This window comes from Prionailurus bengalensis, chromosome A3, assembly GCF_016509475.1.
Source record: "Prionailurus bengalensis isolate Pbe53 chromosome A3, Fcat_Pben_1.1_paternal_pri, whole genome shotgun sequence".
NCBI classification, from domain to species: domain Eukaryota; kingdom Metazoa; phylum Chordata; class Mammalia; order Carnivora; family Felidae; genus Prionailurus; species Prionailurus bengalensis.
This window is the reverse complement of record NC_057354.1, coordinates 57,534,044-57,557,886: the sequence shown is the minus strand read 5'-3', so window position 1 is coordinate 57,557,886 and position 23,843 is coordinate 57,534,044. Positions and strand designations below refer to the sequence as shown.

General features: G+C 43.5%; 1 protein-coding gene across 1 annotated transcript in view; it reads left to right on the top strand.

The window, feature by feature from the left end:
• The first annotated feature begins 21,156 nt into the window (after positions 1–21,156).
• SLC9A2 (solute carrier family 9 member A2) overlaps positions 21,157–23,843 on the top strand; it is a 100,632-nt gene continuing 97,945 nt past the window's right edge. The window contains exon 1 of the mRNA XM_043603055.1: positions 21,157–21,689. Within this exon, the coding sequence (XP_043458990.1) occupies positions 21,392–21,689 (298 nt within the window). The 5' untranslated portion in view covers positions 21,157–21,391. The remainder of the gene's footprint in view (positions 21,690–23,843) is intronic.

Sequence of the window (23,843 nt, the reverse complement as noted above, 5' to 3'; positions counted from 1 at the left end):
AGTTCTTTATGTATTTTGGATTCAACTCTTTCGTTAGATGTATGTACCATAAATATATTTTCCAAAATGATTATTTTTTAATGGACAATGGCAAGTACATTTCATAACCATCTCTGGAATACCCAAACATTCAAGTAGCAGATAGACCAGGCAGTTACTGCCACCACAAAAGTTTGGTATAAAAAACTATTCTAAAACATAGTGACTTCAAACAATAAGCATTTATATAGAAACCAAGGCTACAAGTCAGTTGGGGTCAGCCGACCTAGGCTGGGGTCAGCTGAAGCACCTTGGCTGCATCATTTTGCTCCCTGGGTCTCATACTCTCCTCCTGGAACCAGTGCATTGGCACAGCCATATTCTTTTCATGGCGGTGGCTGAGACACAAAGAGACCAGCAGAAACATGCAAGACCTCTTGGGTCTTAGACTCAGACCAACACTGTGTTACTTTCACATCTACCTGTGGACCAAAGCATCTGTCATGGTTGAAATCAGAGCTGAGGTGGGACACGTGCCCTGCCCATGGTTAGTAAGCTTTGCAAAATTACTTGACAAGTGGCATAGATACAGGGAAAAGCGAAGAATAAGACTCAGTGAAATCTGTTGCAAACATGTGAAAGTCATAAGTGTGTAAACACATTTTTAAAGAATTTATGATGGAAAAGAGACATTAGGAATAATCCATCGACCATTTTGCCTTCATAACTGCCTTGCTGAGTGTTTGATTTCCCTCCCTCAGCCCAACTTATTCCATTTAGTATTCAACTAGTCCTAAAACCATTTATTTACGAATTCAGGAATTTATTCAATAATTATTTAGAATATTTCCTCTATGCCAGGTACTGGGTGCCAGGTTCTAGAACCACAAGAGTGATCAAGACAGGCAGAACTTATGAAATTCAGCGTTGGATACAGACAACTGAGTAGGAAATTTCAGTTCAATAGGATGCTTTAGGGGGCCATCGGAAGGACAGCTTACCCAGAGTCATGGTGTGAAGGTTTTACAAAGAAAATGAGACCTAAGCTAAAGCCTAACCAACAAATGGAGGGCAAGCTGACTTAGAACTGACAGTAGGTAGATGCAGTTTGAGTGGAGTTTCAGTGGAGAGAGGTGACTGTGGCCCAGAATGAAGAGTGGATGGAAGACGTAGGGAAACAAGAGGCAGGGAGGCTACTGCAATGTCTAAGCCGGAGGAAGCAGGGCATCAACCAGCGTAGACGCAGCAGAGGTGGAGATATGTGGATAGATTCCAGTGACATTTTGGAGCCCTGGGGGAAGGGCTTGGAGTTCTACTCTGTCTAGGATGAGGGAGAGTGAGAAATCAAGAATAGTGCCCAAGTTTCATGCCTAATCCAACAGATGGTTTTACACTTAATGAAATCAGAATTAGAGGAAAGGGTCATGTTGGATTGATAGGGGGAAGAGATAACAAATTTTATTCTAAAATATTGAGTTACCTATGTTAAAAGCTAAGCTGAGGTATGTTAAATATTTTCAGAGCTTATTTAAGCAAAAGTCAATTCAAATCAGGTGGCATCCAATCTAAAAGACAGAGAGAAGCTCTGAGGAACCTTACAAAATGGAAGACTTACATGGGCAGAAAGGAGTTGGAACAAGGAAGGTGGGAAAGAGGCACATTAGCGTGTGCAAAGTTATGGCAGGGTTACTTTCCTTTGGGGGATGACAGGGCTTTCTCTGGCAGATTACCTAATTAGTGCCGGTTAGGTGATTCCTGATGGACTGGTTTAAGATTCCATTTCTGGGAGAGCTGAGACTGTAATTAAATTAAGTCTTGCTTCCATGACATGGGATTTAGCAGAAGTGCCTCTGTTTGGGGCCTATTGTCTTATTTTTCACACTTGTGAGATATCCAGGAGGCACTGTCTTGCAGTTAGAGGTAAACATGAGCCTGAAGTTTAGTAGAGAATTTAGGGCTGGTGGTAGATTTATGTGTCATGGGTATATTGGACTTGGACACCAGCAGAGAAGGTGAAAATGCTCATGGAGAATACACGAAGAGGGCGGAATGAGGAGGGATATCAGCCAACAGCTCAACAAGGAAAGGGCGGGCAGGCAAAGGGATCTTGCCAGGGAAGCTAAGAATGTGCAGCCAAAGCCATAGGAAGGAAGATCATGGAGGAAGAGTGTATGCCTGCTTTCAGGGAGGGAGAGACTAAATGGCAAAGAACAAGAGAAAAATCAATATGGTGATGGTCCTGATAAGACCCAAGGGAAGGAAATTTGAAGCTCAGATACAAGAATAAAATTTGGGTAGGAACTGCCCCCCACCCCCACCCCCCCAGTAGGACAAGATAAAGAGACAGTATGGAAACAAATGAACGGTTGATACGGTGTGGGTGAGAGGGTTCTTGATGGTTTCTCTCTCTCTCTCTCTCTCTCTCTCTCTCTCTCTCTCTCTCTCTCTTTAAGGAGGATAGAGTGGTATGGGAAGGAGGTGAAGCATTATTCTTTAGGAAAGTAAAGGTTTGAAAACAAAAACAAAAACAAACACAAAAATTGGGAGAGAAAATGAAGAAAACCTCATTGTTCTCCCGGCAGCGTTAAGGTCCCAGGAGTGGTGGGGGACTGTGAATTTGTCATGTCTCACATCTTAATGACTTTGCCGTTTTCCACCAGACTTGGGAACACACAAAGAAAAAGCAGACATTCGGCTTGATTTACTCAGGTGGAGGGGAGACACCAAGAACGTGCCAGACACATTTCGTTCAGCGGCAAGCTGATCACCTCTTCACCGCCAACGCCCCTCAGTGAAGAACAACCAGAAGAATTTTCAATTTAAAAATAAATCCAAACATTTGTCTTCGTATTATCAATGCTGTGGTATATTCTGAACATACTGAGAAATTGAAGAGCATGCATTTGTGTCTGCTTCTTTCGATGTCTGTAGTGTCATATAATGTTTTAATATTCAGTGTTCATCAAAGTGTTTTAGATATGATACTGTTTCTTGAGGGAAGTGGGGATACTTTATACATTAAGCACGCAGAACAAAAAATGTACTTACCTTGCCTCCCTCTGTGAAGTGCAGTGCCTGCCAGAAGGACAGCGGAACAAGAGATTTGAGGATATTGGATTTCTTTTGCTCAAAACCAACTCCTTATTTTGTATTTTTGAAATTTTTCTTGGAATTGATTGAAAAAAATCAGAATTTTAGTTACTTTTTTATTTTTTTTAATTTTTTTTTAACATTTATTTATTTTTGAGACAGAGAGAGACAGAGCATGAATGGGGGAGGGTCAGAGAGAGGGAGACACAGAATCTGAAACAGGATTCAGGCTCTGAGCTGTCAGCACAGAGCCCGACGCAGGGCTTGAACTCACGGACCGCAAGATCATGACCTGAGCCGAAGTCGGCCGCTTAACTGACTGAGCCACCCAGGCGCCCCTTAGTTACTTTTTTAAATGTTTTATTTATTTTTGAGAGAGAGAAAGAGAGAGCATGAGCAAGGGAAGGAGCAGAGAGAGAGAGGGAGACACAGAATCCAAAGCAGGCTCCAGGCTCTGAGCTGTCAGCACAGAGCCCGATGCGGAGCTCGAACCTGCGAACCGTGAGACCATGACCTGAGCTGAAGTCAGATGCTTAACTGACTGAGCCACTCAGGAATCCCCAGAATTCTAGTTATTTTTGATCAGCTTCCCCAAAATAATCAACTCTTTGGTCAATAGTAAAGAAAGAAAAAATGGGTTTCCCATAACAATGCATGTTCAGTTGCTGTCTCGTTGATATTCTTATGTTTGTTTCCAGGTGCCTTCAATGGCCATGGTGAATTTATTTGCTGATCTTATTCTCTATGTCTGATACCTAGGGACATATCCTGTATATATGCTAATTTACCGTGATACTGCAAAAATTTTTGAAAAAAAATCATATGGATCAATGTTTACTATGTTAAGTCATCTAATTAAGAGATACACCTTTAAATGGGTGTCCTTTCAACCACAGCCTTTTGGATCAAGGCACAACCATGCCTGATGATCAAGCCTATATTCCCACTTTGTAGAGTGTAATACATCTCAGGACAGAAACACACTGAGATGTTGGTGGAAAACAGGAGCGTTCCTTTAAATTAATAAGTTATGATAAAGCATCTTTATCAACCACAGTCATGAGTTATTTACACAGGCAGCACTTTAAGTATAAAAGGTAGAACCCAAGTACCACTAGAGGAATGTAGGTCTACTTACAGAGAAACTACATCATCTGATGAAAAGATGTATACCAGAAGGCTCCTCTTGGTACAGCCCGAATAGAGGAACAGGTTTTACAGCTTTGTTTGACATCTATGAATTAAACAACAGGTCTTAAAAACAGGTTTATAAAAACTGGTTCTTAAACAGTGAAAGCCGGATTGCACCGTAGGCATTCTTGAAGAGTAACCTACCTCTCACCTTGAGTTGAATATACACAAGAGGAATGAGCCAGACCATTTCATATATTTTGGTTGGCTTCACAACATATCTATGACTCAGGCAGTGAGTCATGGCAATTGTTAAGGATGATTTAGATATAAACCAAAAAGTGTGTTCTTGTGAACGCAGCTTGACCACTCATTTCAGGTAAATGGACATGTCCTTTTTTCCCCTTTGATGGCTAAGTTCCAGGTTTTCCTCGTCATTTTTACAAGCCCGGATCCTGTTGTATCTCTAGGACTGTGGCAAGGGAGCCTTATGATAGGAAGAAGCTGAGAAGAATCCAAGGGGACTTCCTGACCAGATGAAATACAATAAAAGCTTGGAGCCAGGGGACGTGGAGTGGATTATAAAGAAAATTATAAAGGAAAGCAACGCCTCTTTTGTTTAGATGCAGAAAAGTTACACGCCTGGAGAGAGAGAGAGAGAGAGAGAGAGAGAGAGAGAGAGAGAGAGAAGTTAGATAAAGTTTTGTTGTCATCAGATTGTCATTGAAATGTTTTAAGTTTATTTATTTATTTTGAGAGAGAGAGAAAGCATGAGCCAGGGAGGGGCAGAGAGAAAGAGAGGAAGAGAGAATCCTAAGCAGGCTCCTCCTCAGTGCAGACCCCATGCGGGGCTCGAACTCATGAACCGTGAGATCATGACCCGAGTGGAAGTCGGATGCTTAACCGACTGAACCACTCAGGTACTCCTGGATTGCCATTTAATTCTTACACATGGCTTCATATATGTGTGCATGTGTGTACCTGTGTACCTGAGAGGAAAGACAGATTAGAGAGAGGGAAGGGGAAGAGGCAGAAGGACGAGGAAGAAGGAAGAGGAGAAGGAAAGGAAAAGAAGGAAAAACAAAAGGAGGAGAAAAGAGAAGGAAAATAGAGATATATCAGGAGAAAAATCTATGAAAAGCACATGGCAGAGTCCCTGCCAGTCCTAAGGCGTGATTTCGGTTTCCTCACTCTCTTTTGCAGAGATATAAAGAGGAGGACAAACACATAAACATATAGACTTGTATTTAAGCATGTGTATTACACCCGCAAATACAATTCATAATATGGACTTTACATACAAGTAGAGAGTCGTACAGAAATGGGAGCATGACTGCCCTACTTCATTCATCCAGATGACTACAAAATTTTCCACTTGTCAATAGACAGCTACCCGAAGTTTGAGAAAGAGTAAGGACATCATTAAGTGAGTAAATACAGAATGGGGGGAAAAACTGGGCTGAGATTTCTTTTCTGACTTTATTTCCTCCCTATCAACAACTATGGAGATTCTTATCCCAGCTGACCTTTGTTCCTATGCTTTTACCATGTGGGAACACTCGTCCTTGGGCACTGAAGCAGCAGGTGCTGCGGTCCATACAGGCCCTTATTGGCTTTCCCTGCTGAGAATCCAGGCCATGGCTGATGTAGGGGTGTGTGTATGTGTCATGAAATCAAGTTCTTGGATTTAGCCAGATTTGATTTCAACTTCTGAGTGAGCCTGTATTTTCATGGCAGATCAGCAATAACTTCACAATTCTTTCTCTGCAGGTAGAAGGGTAGACCGGGCTGTTCTGTATTCTTTGGGATCAGAAAATTCATTTTACCTTCTCCTCTGTCCTTAGCTAATTCTGTCCTCTGAAATCTCACCCTCTTTGATAAAAACATAATATTTCATAATGACAGTCCAGTAGTATGGAATCTCACTATGTCTCAACAACATCTGTGATTATGTTTTATTCATGTAATATCTTTATTTAGATGACACATTCATAAGGAAAATTTCCAGTTAATCCCAGATAGATACCCAGAAATGTTCAAGGTATGTTAAACTGGTTGGACCATCATGCTACCAGGATTATTTTTTTTTTAATTTTTTTTTTCAACGTTTATTTATTTTTGGGACAGAGAGAGACAGAGCATGAACGGGGGAGGGGCAGAGAGAGAGGGAGACACAGAATCGGAAACAGGCTCCAGGCTCCTAGCCATCAGCCCAGAGCCTGACGAGGGGCTCGAACTCACGGACCGCGAGATCGTGACCTGGCTGAAGTCGGACGCTTAACCGACTGCGCCACCCAGGCGCCCCTCAGGATTATTAAGCTGAATGGGAAGTGATCAAGCTACAAGTCAGGAGGTCAGAATTCTTTTTTTGGATATGGCACTGATTTTTTTTTTTTTTATTAATTCAGTGCATTTTTTTAAGAACTCATTCTCTTCTGTAAATGCAGGCGTTGGACTGTGTGTGTGTGTGTGTGTGTGTGTGTGTGTGTGTGTTTATATGTGTGTGTGTAGTTTTTTTTCCCATAAGAGGAAGACCCAGCTCTTTCTTTTTCAGACCCTTCCTTTTCTGGTCAGATACCCAGAGACTTGTTAGTGAAAGAAGGGAAATTGGAGATGCTATTCCTTAGAACTGACATATTGGGGAACCGGGGTGGCTCAGTTGGGTAAGCGTCTGACTCTTAGTTTTGGCTCAGGTCATGATCTCATGATTTGTGAGTTCGAGCCATAGGTCAGGCTTTGCGCTCACAGTGCAAAGCCTGCTTGGGATTCTCTTTCTCCCTCTCTGTTTACCCCTGTCCCGCTTGCTCTCTCTGACTCTCTCAAAAATAAATAAACTTAAATTTTTTTTTAAAAAAAAGAATGGACATACGGACATTTCACTTATGTGTCTCCTTCTACTATTTAGCATTGTGGGGACTGTCACCCCCCCATTGCAAGCATTACTGAAAAGGCACCTGACCCCTTCCGTTTCAGTGATTCGACTGGCTTCAGTTTATTCATCTGGCTCATACCTGTGATGTAACAACTAAACACAAACATCTGGGAAAACAGGGTCCAGGCCAGTGTAACTTTGCACAGGCAGCTGCTTTGGTGGCCATATGTATGTTTTCCTATTAAATGTTTGTTGGAAGTCCTTTCTGCTAACGTTTGGTTTCAAGGACTACACAGGGTTCCTGGATAATTGAACCGTTAACTCCTTAGCGTGGTAACTGCGTCCATGTTTTTGAGTAGTTGGAAATGAATCCGATTAGGCACGAATTTAATCTAAAACTCAAACCTCCATAGGCCTGAATTTAAATCTAAATAGGCCCAAAATTTAGTTTAGTAAAACTTAAACTATTTTATTTGCAGATCTAATTGGAGTTAGCGATTCTTTTTTTTTTTTTAATGTTTACTTATTTATTTTGAGAGAGAGAGAGCAGGGAAGGAACAGAGAGAGGGGGGAGAGAGAAAGGCTCAAGCAGGTTCTGCTCTGTCAGCGCAGAGCCCCACAAGAGGCTTGATCTTACCAACCTTGAGATCATGACCTGTGCTGAAACCAAGAGTCAGAAGCTTAACTGCCTGAGCCACCCAGGCGCCCCTCGAGTTTGTGATTCTTGATATCCAATGTATCTTTTTTTTTAATGTTTATTTATTTGTGTGTGTGTGTGTGTGTGTGTGTGAGAGAGAGAGAGAGAGAGAGAGAGAGAGAGAGAGAGAGAGAAAGCATGAGCAGGGGAGGGGCAGAGAGAAAGGGAGACACAGAATCAACTCAAAGCAGGCTCTAGGCTCCAAGGTGTCAGCACAGAGCCCCATGTGGGGCTTGAACCCATGAACTGCGAGATCATGACCTGGGTGAAAGTCAGATGCTTAACTGACTGAGCCACCCAGGCACCCCGATGTCCAATGTATCTGTACATTCAAAGGAAAATGGTAGGTTCAGAACACAATATAAACTGGTGCTTTGGCCAATCACCCTTCACCCCCATTATTTTTATTTCCTTCTGGTTATTTCCATAAGTGCCTAAGTAATTAGAAAAATGGAAGTAAGAGCACAAGCTGATTTTGAATCATTGAAAATTTAAGTCCCTTAAATCTATAAAGTCAAAGAATTTCATTTCCTCACCACATCCGTGAAGAGGTTGTATTTTCACCATTTCGGACCAGCATAATTTATGTACGTGAAATGATACCAAGTCTAAATATATATTCTTGTAGTGCCTGGTTGGCTCAGTTGGTTGACTATCTGGCTCTTGATTTTAGCTCAGGTACAGTTTGTGGGACTGAACCCAGCATCAGGTTCCCCTGTGACAGCGTAGAGACTGCTTGAGATTCTGTCTCTCCTCTCTCTCTGCCCTTTTCTCCACTTGCATACTTTCTCTCTCAAAATAAAACATTTAAAAATTATATATATATATGGATTCCAATGAATCCTAAGAATATACATATATATGTGTGTATATATACATATATACGTACATATATATGTGTATGCATATATATGTGTGTATATACATATATATGTACCTATATATGTACGTATATATACACACATATATACATACATATATATGTACGTATATATATTCATATATACGTATATGTATTCGTATATTCATATATACGTACATATATATGTACATATATGTATATATATGTAAATATATACATATCTGTGTGTGTGTATATATCTATATATCTATATATGTATATTCTTAGGATTCATTGGAATTCAGATAGGACCCAAGTGTTATTGAGCAGTATCAATGGTCATCAGGCACTATGCCATGTGATACTGGAGCTTCCAGGGCCCTCCAGGGACTATGTAGGGAGGATAGTTGATATTTATTTAGAGTGTGCTCTATTCAGACTGCACTGGGTACTTAACCATACATTTTTGCAATCAATCCTGACAGCAGCTCTCCAAAGTAGACACCATTACTCTAATTTCATATATGAAGAAATAAAGAAATGGAGGTCTGTGAAGTTGTAAAAATGTACCTACATAGGGCCTGTCATAAGTATCATACACATTCATGATTAGTGTGTTTTTTTCTTTTTGCCACTCACACATTTGCATGTGTATATCACTTTTTTTCAACTAACTCTAGAATAGAAAAGGTATTCACACTTATAAAATGAAAGAACAATTCAAGATAGAAATATGATCAGTAAGGGTATAAAATTTATGTGAAACCATCACAGGAATGTTAACAGTAATAAACACTGAAAAACAATTAAATCTAATATTTGGTCAACTACTCTAGAGAAGGGAATATTTATAGAAGGGTAATTTTACTTCCTCAATAGAATTCTTAGGAGGGGCACCTGGTAGGCTCAGTTGGATGAGTGTCCAACTCTTGATTTTGACTCAGGTCATGATCCCAGGGTCCTGGGATTGAGCCCCTCATCAGGCTCTGTGCTCAGCACAGAGATTCTTGAAATTACCTCCTTCTCTCCCTCTGCCCCCTCCCCTGCTCTCTAAATAAATAATAAATATATAAAAATAAATAATAAAAAAAGAGTTCTTAGGAAATCTCAATGCAACATGGCATTCCATTTTTAGGAATTTTCATAGTGATTATGCACATGTGAGTCATATTGATGAAGTCATACTGCCCTTCATCAGTGAATCTCTCTTTGCATGTTTTTAGTCTGTCTATTTTATCGGTCACACACTGTTACAATACATAAGAGAGTTCTATTGTTACCACTATCATTGTTTTAATATAGGAAACTACTTAGTGTATATGTTGTTATATATACCTGTTAGTTGGCCTAAGTTATACTTATCTCTTTAAAGCTATTACATTATTTTTCATAAAATTATTCTAACCTAGAAGAGCATTCAGTATACTAGATGCATATCATAAAATATGCATTTAAAATTAGTGTCAGGGAGTAAAACTTTCTTGATATTGGAAACTTGATTTCTGTGGAAGCCATGTCAAGTATCTTTACAAACAGTGTATCTGGATAATCTCAATGCTCTAAACCCAGGAGGAAAATGTTCTCTCTATGACATTGTGGCATAAACAGGAAATATACACTGTTTTCTAAAATTGTAAAACTTGAAAGGCAAATAGTGTATTAATCAACTTAGAAGTGAAGCGCTGTCTGGTTCTGCATGAATTTCCAGTTTTCTTTCCAAGAAGGGATACAAGGAACCCCCTTAAATGAGATGGTAGGAAATGTCTTTGTCCTGGTTTCTTATCATTCTTATTTACCAGGTTCGTCCATTTTGCACCTCCCACTGTCACAACAATTTGATATCGAGTTGTTGTATATTTAAGGTTTAAAATACAAGGCTTTGGGGCGCCTGGGTGGCTCAGTCGGTTAAGGGTCCGACTTCAGCTCAGGTCACGATCTCGCGGTCGGTGAGTTCGAGCCCTGCGTCCGGCTCTGGGCTGATGGCTCAGAGCCTGGAGCCTGCTTCCGATTCTGTGTCTCCCTCTCTCTCTGCCCCTCCCCCGTTCATGCTCTGTCTCTCTGTGTCCCAAAAATAAATAAACGTTAAAAAAAATTAAAAAAAAAAAGAGATGTGTTAATCTCTATTTAAAAAAATAAATAAAAAAATAAAATAAAATACAAGGCTTTGACTTATTTGGAAACGTTTAAGAGGACTTCCCATGTCCTAGCCTCAGAGATCAGCAGTGCTCAGTTCTGGAACTCAGGTAGGGTTGAGATGATTGTGCTATCAGTTTCATTTTAGAAGGAGAGGAAAGGCTACATTTTGAATTGAAAATGTTTCATTTGTTGAAGGACGATTTGCAAGAACTCCTTTGGAAAGAGTGACCTATACAGAGAAGCAAACACATTGCTATCCACCTGATCTGTTGTACCTAATTACTTTTATACTTTTCATTGAGGTTTTCACATAAATGGATTCTTTAATTTCCTTTCAGGTTAGTCAACTGATATCTTTTCTTTTTTTTGTTTTTTAAAAAAATCTTCATTTTTGAGGGGGGGGGGAGGGGCAGAGAGAGGGAGACACAGAATCCAAAGCAGGCTCCAGGCTCTGAGCTGTCAGGACAGATCCCAACCTGGGGCCGGAACCCATGAACCAGGAGATCATGACCTGAGCCAAAGCCAGATACCCAACCAACTGAGCCACCCAGGTGCCCTGTTAATTGGTATCTCAAACCAATGCCTTAGCATTGTCCCTCCCAGGGGTGAGCTAAGGGTAAGTTTCCCTCAGGAGGTTAAATAGAGCATTGCTCTGCTGAGGCACTGATTTTGGGATCAGAAGAGCATATTCAGAGAATCAGGACTGCGGGGACTCAACTTGAATGTATGCTTGCCTTCAGCCTTTACTCAAGATGATTCTGTTCATTTGCCCAACAATAGATTTCGACTGCAGACAAGTCTGACATACCAAGCAGTGTTGCTTTGAGGAACATATTCTATGAGATGTTGTAAACTTCCATTATTTGCTAACCATATGAAAAAGAAAAAAAAAAAAAAAAAGGACACTGTGGAAAACTCATCAATTGCTCCGAAGCAGACTGGTTCCACAATTCCAGAAGTCAACTACCAGGGTGAGGTGTCCTTGGCATTCCACACAGTCATTTTCACCTCAGGAGGAAGCCCTGAGTGAATGTTACAATCTGGGAGGATGCCACCCAGACTCCGGAATAGAAAAAGCCAGTTGCAAGCGAGGACTTGCATATCTTGGGGCTCAATGTCCTTTTTACAAGGATGAGAAAAGCATGTAAGAAAGACCGAGGGAGAGTTTAGATGAAATCGCAAGGAGCACACAGTTGACAGAATGACAGACAGAATGAAAAAGAACTCAGTAAGAATTAAGTAGGACAGGACCAGGCAGCAAATCAAGGCCATTCGCTGATTATTTTCCACTCATTCAACCACTGGCTGAGCATCTACATGGCGTCTGCTCACTAGAAACTCACATTCCTAGAGGGGGAGAATGGGACAGGAATAAATGAATACAGGGAAGAGAGCCATAGATGATCACATAAGCAACTAATTAAGGGACATATAAAGTCTTCTGTAAGGATTTTTCTCTGTATAATATTCTCAGAATTCCAGAATTGACAAAACTACCTCTAAGTAACTTCTCTGACCAAGAAGGAAGTAGGCTCCCAGAACAAATCAGGGCTTTTCATTTTTTTTTTTTTAACAGCCTCTGTAAATTCTAGCTCAGATTAAGCATTGGAAATTATTTGGAAATACTTTATGGTATTTAAATCTTGCTCTAAATTTGTACAGTTCTTACCATGCATCTATATGCTCATATTAGGGATAAGTTGTTATTTAATACAAAATAGCCCATTTTAGTCAAATACAGAATTCTGAAGAAATTCCAGGCCATGTCCCTGTGCAAAAATCAATTGTGATCTATATTGGTTTGTAAACTTGAATCTATAAGAACGGTATCTCATGGGCTATTCATTTGCTTCTAGAGGAGGGACTGCCTTTTTTTTTTTAAGTTTATTTATTTATTTTGAGAGAGAGAGAGAGAGAGAGAGAGAGAGAGCACAAGCTGGGGAGGTTCAGAGACAGAGGGAGAGAGAGAATCCCAAACAAGCTCCACACCATCAGTGCCAAGCCCCATGTGGAGCTCGAACTCATGAACTGTGAGATCATGACCTGAGCTGAGATCAAGAGTGGGACGCTTAACCCACTGAACCACCCAGGCGCCCCGAGGCAGGACTGTCTTTAAACTTGAATTACCATTTAAGATTTGTGCCAATCCACGAGAAAATAAGCTTCGTTAGTTCAAATACCTCCTATTGTACAATGATGAAAGTCTGTTACGAAGTCCAAAATAATTCAGTTGAATAATCATTTGTTGAATGAATAAATCAATATCTGAACACATTTCACAAATTACATTCACCTTTTGCAGCCCTTTTTCATAAATCAAAGTATACACGAAAATAAACAAATTCATTAATAAATTCAAATATTAAACACTCCACACTTTGGTGCCCTCCACATCTTTCTGGTTCACTCTTTCAAATACCCCCAATGGTGTCAATCCTTGCCTTCACTGGCACCTGTAGTCCCTCAGTCCAACATGACTTAAATGCCGTTAGACCATTGTACCACTCCCTTGCGTATGCACTCAATCACCTCCCTCTGTCCTACACGCCTGGTGAAACCGCCATGTAGGTGAATCCGATCTCTGCCCACTGCATGCCCGCACCTATGCAAGAGAATGTACGTACAGAAAACACACAATTTATCTGACTGGTCCCTTTTTATATGCCTGGTTATAAGCTTCAAAGGAGCTCTAATTCTGCTTGTAACTCATAATTTATAGGCCTACATGCCATTCACTCTTCCAATGTCCTTGAACCAATATTTTATATTTTCACTTTTCTCCTTAAATCTTCAATGCTTCACTCCCTAACCTCATTCTCACTGAAGAATTGAAGCAGTGAGACCAGAACGCGTTAATTTGTGCTGTCATCACAACTGCTCACCGACCTGTCTGTGCCCTCTTTCCTGTTGCCGCGGATAGACTGTCCTTGCTCCTAGCCACACCGGATCCTTCCATCTGCACACTGGATACCATCCCTCACATCTAACCAGGATAGTGCATCAGCGATTTTTCTGTTTCTCTTCTTTCCCCCATCTCATGGGATCATGTTCATTACTAGGAAAACATGCTGTTGGTTCTCCAGGCTTTACAAATGTTTCTTTCTTTGAACCTGTTTCCGTCTAGCTATTGTCCCATTTATTTTCTTCCCCATACAGTAAAATCCTTGAAATCGATGTTTCTACTCACTGTCTCCAACTCCCACTTCTTCAACCTGTCAGAATTTCACAGGTACTGCTGTACAAAAATTGTTCTTCTCCAGGTCCCCAAACCTCTACGTTTCTAAACCAAAAGCCCTGTCTTCCTTCTCATCTTACCCATGAGATGATAGATGCAGTCTTTGAAAAAGAGTCTGTCTCACTTCATGTGATCAGTAAATGTTAGCTATTGGTATTCTATCTATTCTGTCATGGGTATATAATTATCAAGGGAAAGATTCATATGGTCTATCTCTGTATTTCCTGTAGGAACGAACACTTAGCACACAGTAGAGTCGCAAAAAGTTAAATAAATACTAGAGGTCTGGTTGTATAAATAAATAAATAAATAAATGGATGGATGGATGAATAAAAACAGAAGTCAAAGATAGGCAGGGCATAATGTAGCACACATTAAATTTTAAACTAATGTTATCTCTTTGAGATGTTTTCAGGTTTTTTTTAAATTTTTTTTTCAACATTTATTCACTCATGAGAGACAGAATGCACAAGCAGGGTAGGGACAGAGAGAGAGGGAGGCACAGAACTGAAGCAGACTCCAGGCTCCAAGCAGTCGGCACAGAGCCTGACGCGGGGCTCAACCCCACAAGCTGTGGGATCATGACTTGAGCCGGAGTCAGACGCTCAACCAACTGAGCCACCAAGGCACCCCAAGATGTTTTCAGGTTTTAAGGCTGATAAAGAGAATTATAGAAGCCAGGGACTGTTGGGAGAAGGGAGATTCAGAGGTACACACACTGGATTTCTCCTTGGAGAAGCACCGAGAATCCAGAGAAATAGCCCTTGGTGAACTGACTGGGCCAGAGTTCACATTGGTTGCAGCTGATGAGATTTTCTCAGAGTGAACTCTCATTAAATAAGATCTGCACAAGCATGCCTTTACAGTGACCTTTGGAGAGATAAATTAAAACTCAAAAAGCTTTAAGGACTTATTTCAGATCAAAGAGCAAGAGGAAGTGACTGAAGACGCTGGGATGAAGATGGGTGTTTTAAAGTCTGCTTCCTCTATTTCCAGGTTAGGGTTTGGGCAGATTTCCATCTCCAGTATGGTAGCAGTTGATTCACTTCCAGAATGCTAAACGAAATATACATTTGCAAGGGGATTCCTCATTCCCAGCTGCTTCTACAAGCATTTTTGCCATGATCCTGAAGAGTAGTGGTATACACTGCCCCAAAACATGCCACTTTGGTATGTTGATTATTTTGAGCCGTGGACATTTGAAAAACAGCAGACGCAGGGGGAGGCTTTCTCCGAACTCCCTTTATCTGCCTAAAGACAGATTCTCCAGAAGGAAGTTGGCTGCTATACATCTTCCTAGGAGTTTCAGCAACCAGGAAAGATGGACTGGTCACAGGAAATTGACAGGAGACACACTTGTTTTGGAATGGTGGGGGCTCGAAGCTGACAGCCAAGAAGGAATTCTTGAAGATGTTTTTGGTGCAAAAAAGGTGATTTTTTTGGAGCAAGGGGACAGGAAACGCCCAGAAAGGCTGCCTTGGGGTTAGGAAGAGTAGCTGGTTATATGTTATGGAGTTGGGGAGGTAAAGGCAAATGCAGGTTTCCAGAAGGACTTTGATATGCTAAAGAGGACTCCTAAAATAACTGAGGCCTTGCTATTAGTCACGCAAAGGTAGTTTTCCCTCCAGTAAGGCATTAACATGAAGACAGTTGGAGGTTCCTGGACTAAGGTTATACTCCGTATATGCCTCAAGTATTTGTCAATGGGCTGCAGGTTATAAAGAAATTTAATTTCACCTGCTATTTCCTCTTGCCTTTGTTCCCCACATCACTGCGGAGGGGAGGGTGGATATTAGGGGCTCCAGAAAAGGGGAGGATGGATATTAGGGGCTCCAGAAAAGTGAGCCTATAGGTTTCTGGAGATTAGGTTATTGCTAAGATTGCCTTTTTCTTGTCATTTACTAAGACATTTGTAACTGATGGAGACCCGTGTTCTGCATGACTGTGATCTCTATCAGTTAACCACCATTTGTTTTCTTTCCTTTCCTTTGTTCTTGGGCAGCCAGGAGTGCCTGAGGAATATCATACATATCCCACCTGGGGAGGGGGCGGTGCCAGCTTGTACTTTGTGCTCAGCTTGCCTTTTGCTCACTCATCACTATCATCTCCCATCTATTCTCTTACCCTCCCCTAAAAGATTACATCTTCCCTCTACTTTCCCTACAAAGATGGCATTTCATCCTGGATTCTAAGCCACCCTGGAGAGATACTCATTTTTCCCTGGAGAGCTCTCATGTATGCACATAACAGGCACACATGTTAATAAGCTTCTGTTTTTCTCTTGTTAATCTCAGCTGAAAACTCAGAAGGGTACAAAAAAAAAAGGTACAAAACGACTTTTAGTAGCAGGTGCCTAGCAACTTCAGAGGTTTACTTTATAAATATTTGTTGAATTGGTGAATGGGTGTGCCTTATATGTAATAATGGGATACTACTGAGAGGTTTCTGTGGGTTGTCTTTGGTTTTTTGATTGCTCTGCACCTCAGAATCAAGATATAGCAAGATAAAGGAGAGGGAGGCTCTTCCCCCACACCTGACATCACAGGGCCGAGGAGGGTGACATAGGATGTATGTGTGTATCTCTTTTACACAAATGTGTTGGATTCAAACCCTAGATTTTATTTAAGCCTTCTAGAAAGAAACGTAAAGTTTATTATTACAAGTCTTTTTTTTTTTACAAAAGAAAAACAAGGCTCTGCAAAGCTTAGTGGTTGAATATCTGAAGACAGAATCTTCTTTTTAAATATACTAGGAGATTTCAATATGAAAAGTACCACGCTTGTTTATTTACCTTCAATTTGCAGCTTTTCAGACACCAAAACATTTCTCTGCTGAAATGAAACAAGTATCTCTGGCTAAAAAGAGAGAGGGAGAAGCATTTAATTCTGTGCACATAATAAAACATTCACACTACTGCATGATCCTTGCTAGGGCGGCTCTTTAAGAAATGGGCTTTAGGTTTTTGCTGAGAACTGTCTTTAAACAAACAAACAAAGCTAGTGCAGGCTTCAAGACTTGCAAATATAATAATATAATTATCAAGTCAACACTCTTATGAGGGCTGACTTTATAAGCAAAGATTTGGAATTGAAATATCATTACAACATTAAGGGTTTGTAGTTGTACAATGCAGATTTCAAAGAAGAAGTTAAAATATGAATATTATACAAATGTGTAAAAAAATAAATAGTGTGAAATGTCAGTTCTAACTCTTTTCTCTTACTAGGGACTCTGCGGCACCCTAGAGCGGAGCCCTTCGCCGCCCCCTGTGCCCGGAGCACGGAGCACGCATGCGCAGCAGACTGCAGCCCACGTTGCTGTCGCCAGTTTGCCAGTGGGGAGAGGACGGGCGCCACGCTGTGGTGCAGGGGAGCCACTGCCACCTGCAGACGGATCCCTTCCTCTGATCAGCCTCCACTCTGCCTCTGAAAAATCGGGGTGACACACAGGCTTTCTGGAGTTGTCTGCCAGGCTATAGAGATCCCCGCCTTCTCCTTCACACAGATGTTCCTGGGGTTCAACTCTTACTTCACCGAGCTCCAAACTCTGGGTAGCAAGGCAGCCAGTTAAATCCCAGATCCTCCCGAGCTTTCCAGGGTGAGGCGGAGATTTAAGAGCAGCCTTGCACTAGGATGATCCTCATCTTCCCTGCAGGACTCACATTTCTATTTTTTAAGGTGCACTTTCTCTTGAGCTAAATTCCAAAGTCCTTTGTGAGTGTTAGTGATGCCAGAGGTACTGTCCAGTTTCATGACTGGATGGTTCAGGAGTTATTTCTGTTACAGGATTATAATATTCCAATCGACCGCGTCGGATCAAAGGGCAGAGAAAAAGCCTCACCGGTTTCTCGGGGAGGATTCATATGCTCCTTTGTGAAGGTCAGTCTCAAATCAGGTAGTTACCCTTCATGAAAATATTGTTTAAATGTTTATTTATTTATTTTGAGAGAGAGAGAGAGAGAGAGCGAGCAGGAGAGGGGCAGAGAGAGAATCCCAAATAGGCTTGCACTCTCAGTGCAGAGCCCCATTTGGCGCTCAAACTCGCAAACCGTGAGGTCATGACCTACCTGAGCTGAAATCAATAGACATTTAACCCACTGAGCCACCCAGGCACCCCAAAGTATGAAAATATTTACATATCCTGCCGTGTGATCAGATTTTCACATCATTTGGGTAGAAAGAAAAAAAAGGAGATGTGAGATCCCAAAATATGAACCAGGGATCATTGAAGGGAAACATTTCATGTGGAACCCTTCATATCCTTCCTGTGACTGACACAGTCAGGAAAAGGACTGCAGCCTATACCCCTAAGGCAGGAGAGCTGGCCTTCATTGGATACATACTAAGTGGTATTTATTCTAGGCACTGTGCTAGGAGCTAAGGATAAGCAAGTTAATCAAAGCGATCCCCCTTACCTTCACAGAGCTTTTGGTCTAGTGTGAGAAAAGTAAAATGATTAAGTGCTAAGACAGAAAGCTATGGAAAGACACCAAAGGCATAAAATGGGATTCTAATTAGTCCAGAAAGGTAGGTGTCAGGTAAGACATCCTTGAACCAGCTACCTTCAAGCAGAGACCCCAGGAAGAATTAACAATGTGAAGGGCAGAAAAGAGGAAGAACAGAATGTGCAAAGGTCCTGAGGTGAGAGGGAGCCTGGAACTTTGGTCAGAGTTCACAGTGCATTGGTGGTGATGGGATAGAGTAAAGTAGTAGTAAAGGCAGAGGTCAAATCAGGTAAGCCACTGTAGGATTTTAATCTTTCCAAATGGCACTGAAAAGTCACTGAAGGATTTTAATTTGATAGAGATATGATCTTACCTTCAGTCATTTCATGTGTACAGTAATAGGTGGTGTTACCACTTTCAGGGGTTGAGTTCTGACTCATAGGCCCCTTTGAAAAATGCCTCAGCCAGGCCCTCCTCGGCATGGGAGTATAGTTTGATACTTTGTTATTTGCTTTAGGGGAAGGATGAAAAGATTGTTTATAAAACTAGGTCCTTCATCTTCCATTTATAGAAAAGAGTACTTTTCTAAATGTAAAAGAAAAAGCTGATAATCTTTAACTACAATAACACAGATTTATACAAGTGATACTAGAGTCTGTAATTTCTACAGTTGCTATGGGCAGTCAGATCCCAGAAACATAGATTTGTCATTTGTTTTCTTGTTTATGATGCACAATCATTCTTCAAAGCATTCTGTGATTCAAACTTCTAGAAATTATTGTCTGAATGTGCCCTTGCCCTGCTGTTATTTCACTAAACTTGTAGAACTGGCCCGATTTGCTTACTGCAAAGAAAACTTTATTCTGCTGTGGCTTTTTTGGACAATCTTTAAATTAGCCTCCACTGTTCTATGTAAAACCACTGGAGAAAATAATCTGCCATTCATGGCCAACTAGTCCTCAGGTGGAGGGAGTGCTGGCACGGACAGGCTGACTTAAATTCCTCCGAGACCATTATTTGATTGGTAAACTTGGGTACATCAGCTTGCTTGCTTGTTTGCTTTTAAGTATTTCTTCATCGACAATTCTTCGCTTACAAAAGGGGTACAAGAATGTAAAATGGGTAGAAGAATGTCTGCCTCTTTGAGGTTTTGTGATAATTGACAAAAAATACAGGTAAAGTGCTTTGCATGCAGCTCCCCACATAGAGCTACACAGTTTTACAAACGTATTATTTGCTGCTCCTTTCTTCCCAGGCATATGAAGCACATACTTTTTAATGAAAATTTAGAAGGCAGGCAGATTTTTGAATGGCTCCTTGATTCTCTTTAAGAAGATAGGACATCCCTACATTCAATTCTTGTTACACTTTTGAAACACTAATGCTTTATATTAACTGAAGTACTCCTAGAATCCTTCTCTTATCCTGGACTTGTCCTGCATAACTTTCAAAGTCTGAAGATGACTTATATGCTCTATTCAGGTGGAGACCTTTTTTTTTTTTCTTTCTTTCTCCCGTGTATCCTCTGTTGACCTCTCATAGATTCCCTATGTTAGAACTGGGGGGGGGGGGGGGTCTGCTTTAAACTCTGAAATGCCGAGTGCTTAGTAGCAGGAATCATATTTTGACATTGAAAACATTTGAAAAAAGAGAAGGGTTTTATTTCCTAAATATCGAAGGGAAAACGGTTTCAATTATTTGAATGACGACCGGTCCGCTTTCGACGATGGATCCTTTCAGTTTCTGGTGATGAAGATACTGGGGCAGTAAGACTTCACCCAGGGAAGCGGAAAACTGCCCTGTGAGCAGGCTGCGCTCCGAAGGCAGGGGGCGGTCGGCGCTGGAAGCTCCTGGAGATCCAAGGAGAATCGCGCTCCCTTTTCCTCCCCTCTCCTAACCGCAACCCGTCCTGTAATTAGCGGAGCGAGTCAATCTGAGCTAGGCAAATCACTGGCTTTTCACGAAATAATTATATTTGTGTTGCTCTCGGACGTGTGCACCTCTAAGCCTGAAAACAGAGACAGCTGTTTTTCTTTTTCGTGACCGGGGGCAGGGAGAAAACAGGGGAAGCGACAGTGGTGGAGGGAGCGAAACCAGTACGGGGTGGACGAGAAAAGTGGGAGCGTGGGAAGAGAGTCTGGCACGGACAGTTTCAGCGCGCAGAATGCCCTGTACAGTACGCGATGTGATAACCCTCGGAAGGGGAACAAAATGAGGCTTTTCTCAACTTTCTGAAACAGCCACAGAGCTCCCCAGTGTGTCCCGGCCTCCGCAGCTCCGGGGCCGGGCCGGGAGCGCCCCCACCCCGCGGGGCCGGCCTCCCCTCCGGACCCCGAGCCTGCGGCGCCTGGGCGCGAGCCCGGCACACCCGGCGTCCCCTCGTAGGAGCCTGCGGGGGAAAGGGCGCGACGCGTGGGTCGCGCCGGCCCCTTCGCTGGAGGGACGCCCGACGCTGCCTCCGGGGCGGGGACAGCTCCGGCCACCTTGCGCGATTCCGCCCGGAGCCGGCTGGTTCCGGGGGTGGGGGGGGCCGGGCGCGCGGTGCGGGCTAGAGAGGAGCGCGGCCCCGCGTCGCCCGCGGGCTGGGGCAGGTGCGCGGCGCGTCGGCCCGGTGCTCGCGTCCTCCCGCCCCGCGGCCCGGGCGCCGTGCCCGCCCCGCCCCTGCCCCCGCCCCCGCCCGCGGGCCGCCCGGGGCAGGGCCTGCAGCTGCGGCCGGCGAGCGGCGCACCGGGCATGGGCCGGCGGCCGGCGGCGGAGGGCGGCTGAGGGTGCGCGCTCGGCCAGGCGGTGTGCCCGCTCGCAGCGGGGACCGAACCGGCAGCTGCAGAGACCCCGGCCCCGCGGCGGGCGGCGGCTCACGGATCCGCACTGTGCGCAGCCGAGCGCGCGGCGCTGCCTCGGAGCGATGCGCTGAGCTCGCGGAGGGCCGAGCGCGGGGCTCGCCGGCAGCTCGGGGAGCCGACCCCATGGAGCCCGCGGGCGCCGGGAGGAGCCTGCGGGCGCCGCCACCGCCGCCGCCACTGCTGCTGCTGCTGCTGCTCCTGCAGGTGGCAGGGCCGGCGGGCACCCTGGCTGAGACCCTGCTGGACGCGTCCAGGGCTATGGGCTCCAGCTCCAGCCCGCCGAGCCCCGCGAGCGTGGTGGCTCCCGGAACGACGCCGTTCGAGGAGAGTCGTTTGCCAGTGTTCACCCTGGATTACCCCCACGTGCAGATCCCCTTCGAGATCACCCTGTGGATCCTGCTGGCCTCCCTGGCCAAGATAGGTGAGCGAGCTGGACCCGGGAGCTGGGGTGGAGGCGATCGGAAGGGGACGCCCAGGTGGGCGTCCGAGTAGGCGAGTTGGCCTCTGGGTGGTGGCCACCTCCCTGCGGATCAGGGCAGGGGCGACAAAGCAGCTTCTGTTCCACAGGGACCCCGGGAGGAACACTTTCATGCTTTGGTTCTTAAGTGGACATTGGCCTTGAAATAGCCCGAAGCTATTAGTCCATACAAACTCAGCGATTTGCTGCTTACTTTTGCCTCGGACACCAAGTGGTACAGCCTCCTGCCAAAGTAGAGACCTGTTTACTGAGGGAGGAGGCGAGTTAGCTGAGGTTTATTGGTCTCCCCCACTGGGAGAGAGGCGCGGGCTAGCACAGAGACTAAAACGGTTAAAGCCCTGGATGCTCTGAGAGAGAGGCGCCTTGGCAGTGACCCAGACCCTGCCATGCACCTGACTAATGAGGTGCATGGAAGAGGACCGACGACTGAGTGCCTGCAGCTGCGACAGGAACACCCTGTCTCCTCCCCTCCTTTGGGCTGAGGCTGTCACTATCCAGGAAGCGTTTTCTTAGGTGACTGAGGCCAGTGAAGCAAGATGCATATTTAAAAATAATTAACCCACTTTTTAAACTGTCTCCTTAACTCTCATTTGGAAAGCAGAAGCGCAGAATGTCTTTTCTCATCTGCATTCCCCACGCCCCCAACACGTAAACTTTTGTTGTGCTCATGGTGCTTTATGCTATTTTTGCTATATATTTTAAATACTTTTTTTATTTTAAAATATGTCAACTACTGTCGTCATGATTCAAAAAGTTATTAGGTCGAAAGACACGTATGCATTATTGCATACGTCTTCTGCATTTGTCCTCGGAAAGATCCTGTGCTGCACCGTGAGGCAGGTCGCCCTAAAGGATGAGAAGACGCCTTGCCTGTCGGCCTTGGGCTTCTTGATTGGTGGGAGAGATGCCATACACACCAGTGACCCTAATACAAGAAAGTGCTAAGTCGTGTGACAAATTCAGAAAAGATAATATGGCAGTGTCGGGAGGCAGAAGTCACTTCACGATGTGAAGGGAGCATTTAAATTGGGCTTTCAAGGATGACCAGGGTAGGGTCAGTCGGAGATGAAAGGGAACAACATTCCAGAGAGGAATGAACAAAGGCACAAATTGGGAGGAAGGCACAAAGCAGGTAAGAAGAGATGGTTTGCAGGAGGGTGGAAGTTGTGGGAGGTAAGCCTGATGTCAGATAAAATTAATTAGATTCTATTAATGGTGGCCAAAGGAGGCACATGCTGTTTAGAGACTTTTCAGGCTGCAGTTGCCTGGCTTTGACATTGTTGTACTAGTTCAGTGTTTTAATTCCACCTGAGAAGTGGAAGCAGGGGAAGTGGATTTCCCCATCTATCAGGTAGGGTATACACATTTACGTAAACTCCTTGTCTGTAACAATAAACTCAGGTGCTGTCTCCTCACATGGTCCTTACAACAACCCTGCCATGCAGGAAGGGCAGATATTAATACCCTCCCCCGCCCTTGATAGAGGTGGAAACTGAAACTCTGGAGAGTTTACAGGAGTTGCCCACAGATATACAAAGTGGGGAGCCAAATGCAGGCTCTGTTCACTCTGTCCCAGCCTCCATCGCTGGAGAGGTGCTTTTGTGCCCTGTTTCCATTACTGCTGCTCAGTTGCTATTTCTATTCAATTACAAGTCTTTGTTTTGTTCTTCACTCCTGATTATTTTAATCTGATTAATTACACTAATAACAGCTGCTGGTAGGCACTTAAGTTCATTACCTCTAATTTTCACAACCATCGTGGGTAGGTCTGATTACCCCATTTCCTATACGAAGAAACAGCAGTGGGGAGGTTACCTTGCTGGTGGGTGGGGAGCCAGAATTCCATCCAGGTCTGTCTGATGTCTCATCTTTGTGTCTATCCTGGAGGCTTGTTTTGTTATGGGAATTAAATGACACTACCTATGTATAACATTCTTAGAAAATGCTGGACGTGTGGTAAGCGCTGAATATTGTCACTAGTAGGCGTGGAAGAGGAGTGAACTGAGGCCTTGGGTAGTGCTCTGGCACTGTGTTTCCTTTTCCACTGCGCTGGGTAACCTCCTGCCTTTCTCTACTTCTTTAGGTTCAGCCTTTCCC